At 46.2% G+C, this 7,237-nt stretch overlaps 1 protein-coding gene across 1 annotated transcript; it reads left to right on the top strand.

Moving 5' to 3' along the window:
* The first annotated feature begins 1,040 nt into the window (after nucleotides 1–1,040).
* LOC127309107 (uncharacterized) lies at nucleotides 1,041–3,206 on the top strand. Its single transcript, XM_051340086.1, has one exon. It carries the CDS (start codon nucleotides 1,041–1,043, stop codon nucleotides 3,204–3,206), a length of 2,166 nt encoding a protein of 721 aa, XP_051196046.1.
* The last annotated feature ends 4,031 nt before the right edge of the window (nucleotides 3,207–7,237 follow it).

Genomic DNA, 7,237 nt, shown 5'->3' on the forward strand with positions numbered 1-7,237 from the left:
TTCGAGTTCCTGGCAGGGGACGCCCAGCGCCGCCAGGCTTTGGTGGCGGAGGAGGAAGCCGCCAGCTATGCGACGGCTATGGCTAGGGGGTTAATGTGCTCCGACCTGGACTCGCTCCAGCGTAGGGGCCGTTCTCCCGCGTGGGTCAAGTAGGAGAACCGGGAGCTAGCGTACGCCATCACTGCCAGGGACGATGTGGTGGCGGCGGCGGCTAGGGATAGGGCCCGCCGTCGCCGACGTGGCGGCGATCCAGGCGGAGGAGGACGCGGCGGCGGCGGAGGAGGAGGCCCGGGCGGCGGCGGCGGTCCAGGCGGTGACGGCCCTATGGGACAGCTCCCTGGCCGAGGCCCTCGAACGCCGCAGGCAGCAGGACGAGATGTCCGTTCGCCGCGCGGAGTGCAAGAAGCGCTCCCGCTTCGACGACGGCGCCGGCCCATCCGGCGGTCAGTAGTAGGGCACGCGACTGCGAGTAACCGAGGCCGGTGTAGGCCGCGCGACGGCGAGTAGGTACGGCCGTTGTAGTTTTAGGTTAACTCGACTAACCATCTCTGTAAAGATGGTCCTTTTGGCCAATCAATAGTAATGAAAAAATATTTTGCTTATCTAGTCACTGCCGACCGGGCCCGGATGTACCCAACGCGGACATTTTCCGCGACCGCCGAGCGTCCGCGGAGTGCGCCAGGTTTGCGTCTCCGCGGACGGGCCGGTCACTTTGCGTCGCCCCGCTGGAGCAGGGCCCAGACGCATTTCCGGTCACGGCGGACGAAAACGGTCGCTCAGCGACCATTTGCGTCGCGCCGCTGGAGATGCCCTTAGCAGAAGTAGTAACTTGCATTGTACTCGAATTCTCCTTCCCTCTAAACCTCACGAAGGAACAAGAAACAACAATAGTGTTTCTATAGTTTCTTTCCACATTGCGGATTCCTTGCCTAAAACGGATTGCCATCCTGCTTAATTTAAAAGCCAACACAATCGATCTCCCGATCCATCGCTACAACAGGTCCAGGGCGTGAACACAGAAAGAATAGAAGATATACCACATGGCTGCAGAATCCTCGCTGCCGTCCGGCTTCGGCACGAGGCCATGGCTAGTCCAGGTGACGCGTGGGGAGCGGCAGATGTTCGTCGACTCGTCGGACGGGAGCTCGCACGCCACGGTTGTTCCGGAGATGCAAGGCAAGACGTGCCTAGGCTGCATCCACAATGGCGACTGGCTTCTGATGTTGGACGAGTCCACTTTCGAGTGCTTCCTCCTCCACCTCTCCGACGACGACGAGGACGACCCATCCAAAAAGATCCCCCTGCCGCCACTGCAGGAGCCGGTGGAATTCATACAGACGTGCGCGTTGCTCGGGGCGTCGCCGGCGGACCCAGACTGCGCCGTGGTGGTCGCCATTGTACGAGTGGAGGAATACACAGTAGAGAGGTTCCTGATTCACTGCCGCCCCGGTGATGAACATTGGGCCAAGCTCGAGTCCCCGAAGCTTTGTTTCCCGAGCCTTATGATCAGCCACAGAGGACAGATCTACTGTTTCGGTGCTTCCGACACACTCTTCGTGATAGGCGACGACAACGGCACGGTCCAGGCTCGGCAGATCGGCACTCTCGGTGGCACCAAGGAGGTACACGACAGGTCCGCCATGTACTACGTCGTGGAGTCGTGCGGGGATCTCTTCCTAGTAGTCACCGAGCAGTTTGGGGATTTCTCCGAAGAGGGCGTACTCACCGGCATCATGGTGTACCGCCTGGATCTCAAGTCCATGATGTGGAGGAGGGTGCACAGCATCGGCAGCGACCATGCCTTCCTCGTCTCCGGCCATTACGGCTACTCCGTGCCCGTGGGTCAAGGGGCAGGGGGTCTGGTGCCGCAGGGCAACTGCGTGTACCTTGTGTTGTCGAGCTGCGACTGCGAGAGACTATACTCTGTCTGCTTGGACGACATGACCATCAGCTTCTGTCAGATTCTTCCCCACCCTACCGAGCCTTGGTGCAGAGCATTTTGGGCCGTTCCGCCATTGGCAACGGTGGTGAAAGAGATAAAATTGTTAAACACTGACAGCCTAATACCTGAAGAGGTTTGTGAGTCCATCTCCATCCTCAAGTTGGAGGAGGAGGAGCAGCAGCAGCAGCAAGCGACATCTTGGAATACACGGCCATGGCAAGATCTGCCACTGGAACTGCTGGAGCTGGTCGTCTCCGAGCTATCATTGGTGGATCGTCTCCGGTTTCCGGCCGTGTGCAAGTCATGGAGCATGGTCTCTAACCCGGTTGAGCAAGCCAAGGTGTGGCCTTGGCTGATGCACTGGTCCGGTCGAGACGGGGTGTGCAAGCTGTTCGACCCTCTACGCTGCCAGGAGTACACCATAGGTGTTGGAATGTCCGAAGATGAAGACAACGAGCATATTTTCCGTTTCTCCAAAGATGGTTGGGTTGCTGTGTCGACAAACCCTGACATCGATGACATCTACCTCATAAACCCGTTCACCGAGGACACGGTGGAGGTCGCCATGCTTGAGGGGAAATACAACTACATGGGCTTCTCGTGGTCCTCGGTTGACCCAACATCTATAGACTGCGTCTTCTTCGGCGTCAACAGCAGGCACGACGGCAAGGCGGTTGGGGTCCATACATGGCGGCACGGACAGAACAGGTGGGTCGAACATCATCTCGAATACTATGAAGGAGCGCCGTTCCCCGTTGCATACACCAATCCCGTCTTGTTCCATGGAAAGTTCTATTGCCTTGGAAGAATGGGCAATCTTGCCACATTTGACATGGCAAGCGACACATGGACGATCTTGGAGAAGCCTAATCCAATCCACGTGGAACTGGACGTCGAAGACAAAGATCGCATAGGGAGAGAGTTTTGCAACCTGGTTGAAGTAGGAGGGGAACTGGTATCTGTGTTCGTGTGTAATGCTAACGAGCCACCGCGGGTGTTCAAACTCAACGAGGAGGACATGGTCTGGACGGAGGTACAAGATATTGGTGGCGCGGCCTTGTTTCTGGACATCAGGGTGTCATTCTCTGTGGTGTCGCCGGAAACTGGGCATGGCAACAGGATCTACTTTCCAAGGTATTCTAATGATAGGAAACAAGCGGCTTTCTATGATATGGAGACCAAGGTGTACCACCCCTCCTTCTACGGTTTGAGGCAGCCACTGCGGTGTGTGTGGGTGGTGCCTAATCTACGTCCGCACATCTAGATAAGAAATTACATTATCTCTTAGTTAGGACACTAATCCGATTGTGTATACGGTTATTAATTATCTTTTGAAGAATGCAATGGTACAGCAGTTTGTTACCTGTGAACAATGGTTATTTATTTCTTAGTAAGTGAACACACATTAGGTATAAAAAAAGACATTAGGAAGAAGGAAATGATTTTTTTTAGCTTAAAATATTATCAAATGCACATGTCTATGATACGAAATCTTACCTATCATTCCGCAGAAAAATGGAAACAGTGAAAACAAAATGTGGAACAAAAACAAAATTCTTCTGAACAGAAACAGATCCCTGCCAAGCACATTCAAAGGTTGTCGGACTATAGGAACAGACGCGGTTTCAGTGACTTTGCTTCTCATAGGCACCATTCCCAGCCCTCTAGTTAAGATCCAACGGACTAAATTCGCCCAGATTCTAAACTTAGAATTCAAAATGCTCATAAATAGATGAAAAAATTAAGTAAATTGTAAATGTCTTGTTTCAAAATCTGAGAAAGTTTCGGTTAATTTGGGTGAGTGGTTTACGGTTAAATAGCATCTTATGTTTTGGTACTTAAAAAACTAATCATTCAAATGGATTTCAAACCTTCTAAAAAAATGGAACACTGATTATACTGAAAATTTTCCATTTCTCCTGAATTTTCAAAATTTTGAGTTCAAACTCTAGGTGAATATAGTCCGTTGGATCATAAATAGAGGGTTGTGAGCGGTTAATTTGGTTCTCAAAGTCAGGAGCTACGCCCGGGAGGAACATGGCATGTGTGGGTGTTTGAATGCTTAGTATGAGGGATTAGGGATTGAATGTGGCGTTTTGGAGGCCGAGCTACATGTAGCTCTTTATTTTCAAACTCTCGAAACTCGTATTCGAAGTTTCAAAAAATCTGAAACAAAATTCTAGTGGTAGTCAATGGTGTGTTGTACAATGGTGTAAAATCTCGACGCAAACTGATTTGTATTCTAGGCTACACAAAATTGAAAAAACCTGACAAATTTATAGCCTTGAGATATACACTATTCACTATAGAATTTGTCATTTTTTGTGTAGTCCAGAATATGAAGTAATTTGTATTGAGATTTTACACCATTGTAGTAGACATTATTGGTATCTATAGAATAAAGGATTACGTGTAGCTCGGCCTCCATGTTGAGTTTTCCGGGATTAGGGTGAAAACTAGAGAATTGTTGGGGAATACCGAGCAAAGAGGTTGGAGTATAAAAATATTTTTTCCCAGTTTCTACGAATTACAAATGGAACAGATAGTCTCCATGAAATGCTCTTAGAAGTAATGCTCTAGTTATTTGTATTTGTTCTCCAGTTTGTCTCTCATGTGTGGTAGTTTAGTTATGTTGTTTTGGGTACACTGCACTAATTCCTAATATTTTGAGTTCAAATGGCAATAAAAACCATACACAAAAGCCTGAAAAATGAAAGGGGGCTCTTTTCGGTCTCTCTCCCACAAGACGCAGCATCCTTCTGGTGGGTCCCTCTCTTTCAGAGAACAAAAGAAATAATGTAAAAGAATAAACATAATATGATAAATGACAAGATAAAGAAATAGTTAGGTAGAAAGTCCCACATGTCGGAAAGCAGAGCACACCAGCATCGCCTCAAATGAATGTCTCGCCCATATCCTAATTGAGTCACCGCTAACTGGAGACGCAACCGGCAATACACATCTAGGATGTTGCACACGTCGGTAGTAAATCAATCTAGTACTCCATATGTATCTCTTGTACTCGCCTTTCATGTCAATTTGATCTCGGTCATTTCATTTTCATCTCATGTGGGAATCTTATCTTACGCATGTTGGAGTTTTCTTTGTGTGGGAGGTGTTAGGGGAACATTCCCGAACAATTGGAAGTTATTTGGACTATCGTGTGGAACACTTGTCCTTAATTAATAGATTTGGGAAAAACTTTTGCCCCCATTTCAAAAAAATATCAAGTGAATTACGGCCCCTGATTGCAAGTGCAGAGAAAAGGGAGAATCACACGAAGATTTCAAAGTCACTATGTTAGTATATGGTTCCATATTATTTGTGAATTTTGTATTGCAGATATTTTAATTTTAAGATCCATCATCCTTAAGAAACATAAATACTTTGAATACTCAAGTATAATCTACATTACTTCATTTTTTTGTGTATATAATGATGTAGTAGACAGATTTTTGGTATCTTGGATATCAACCTAATCATAGTTATTATATGGAGAATGTATTGAAGACTTACATTTACCAGGCCATGGGGCAAGACGATAGTTAGGGGCTCTTGTTGACCCAAAAACGGTTTAAACATTCTCAATCTTTGGATAATGGCATAGTTTTCGATTAACACAAACACATATCTACTCAGTGTGAAAATACACCGGAGAGTTCTCATTTGTTTCAATTTTGAGAGAAAATGTTACATTCTTGTTACACCATATGATTAAATTAATAAAACACAGTAGACGTTGTTTAGATAAACATATTTATAAAATCTACCAAGAATTAATGGAAGTGGACTACAATAATACAACGGAACATTTATAGGATTTTGTATGATCTAATTTGTGAAATCTGTAGGGGTCGTTGTATAGAAAATAAAAAAATTCTACCGTGAATAAGAACAAAACCAAGATCCAATCTAGGAAAAGTCAAGATCTAATCTATGAAGATCGAAGCAATGAGAAAGAAGAGAGACTAACCCTCGAAGATCCAAAGCCTAAACAAGATCAGATCTCGTGGTTGATGTAGACGATCGTGCTGGTGCTGCAATCCGACAGCACTTCCGTACTCGGTCGCACGTACGGTGTCGATGAAGTCCCTCCTCTCCCCGTTCCAGCGGGAAGCGGAGGTGTGGTAGATCTCCTTGGAATCCCAGTAGCACGACGGCGTGGTGATGGTGGTGGAGGAGTGTAAGGGTATATTGCCCCTATGTGTGGTTTTGGTAATTAATGACAACCCCTATGGACTAATATTTTCATTGATTTTATATGAAGGAATATTTCATAGGTACTACTTGTATTCCATGTGTTGGATTCAAGTATGGATGCCATGAAGATAAAGATACACCTTGTGTATTGGCATCAAGATCATCGATTTGAAGATATATATGTGATATGATCAAGAAGAAGAAATGAAGATGGAGTTCTTATGTGGAACTCAATATTAGCCATGCTCTATCTTATGTGATAAGCAATGAATGATCAAGATCTTGAGAGCTTGATTCCAAGTGAAGAATTCTTTATACACCTCAAGATATTATGATAGAGTATGAGAAGATACAAGGTTGAGTTGGGCAAGTTCAAGATGAGCATCTCAAGTGGATCACATGCTTGAAGCTTGCCGTCCATTTAGTGATAATGGACATGTGAAGATGTGCATCAATGGAGCTTTCCCATCATATTGTATGGGGGAGCATTTGTGAGCCTTCACGAAGCAACAATGATCAAGTGAGGCATTCCGGCTTAAGTGGAGCTTGAAGAGTTATCATCAAGATCAATCGGGATGCGCAAGGCAAATGTATGGCCTTGGTAGGTTTTTCTTTTACCGGTCTCAAGGTGGTTGATGGGAGACCGGATTATAGGATAGATAGCCGCACTATCAAGAGGGGCTTTCGGTTGGGTAACTTGATCGCATCTTCTTAGGGAGATCAATCCTTTGCATACTTTGCATATTCCTATTGCTTCTTGGTGTTTCTCTGTGTAAGGTTCTTGAGCTTGTTGCTAGCTTTACAACAAGCCCAAGTTCATCGAAAACGGAGTTCGTATGACTCTTCTATGACATTTTCAAGGGTTGGGTGATTTTACCGATTATTCATGGTATAAGGTTCTACCTTTTATATTCATGATAAAATCCCCTCCTACAGATCCTTGTGTTTTCACTTTCTATAGGATAGCATTTGTTGTTATCTTTCAAACAAAATTGGTTTCATTCAATTCGGAGTTCGGGAGCATTTGTTATTAAAGAAAAGGAAAAAGGGAAAAAAAGAAAAAAAAGGAGGGAAGGGATCAGCCGCCGACCGGCC

The sequence above is a fragment of the Lolium perenne genome, chromosome 6, assembly GCF_019359855.2.
Source record: "Lolium perenne isolate Kyuss_39 chromosome 6, Kyuss_2.0, whole genome shotgun sequence".
NCBI lineage: Eukaryota > Viridiplantae > Streptophyta > Magnoliopsida > Poales > Poaceae > Lolium > Lolium perenne.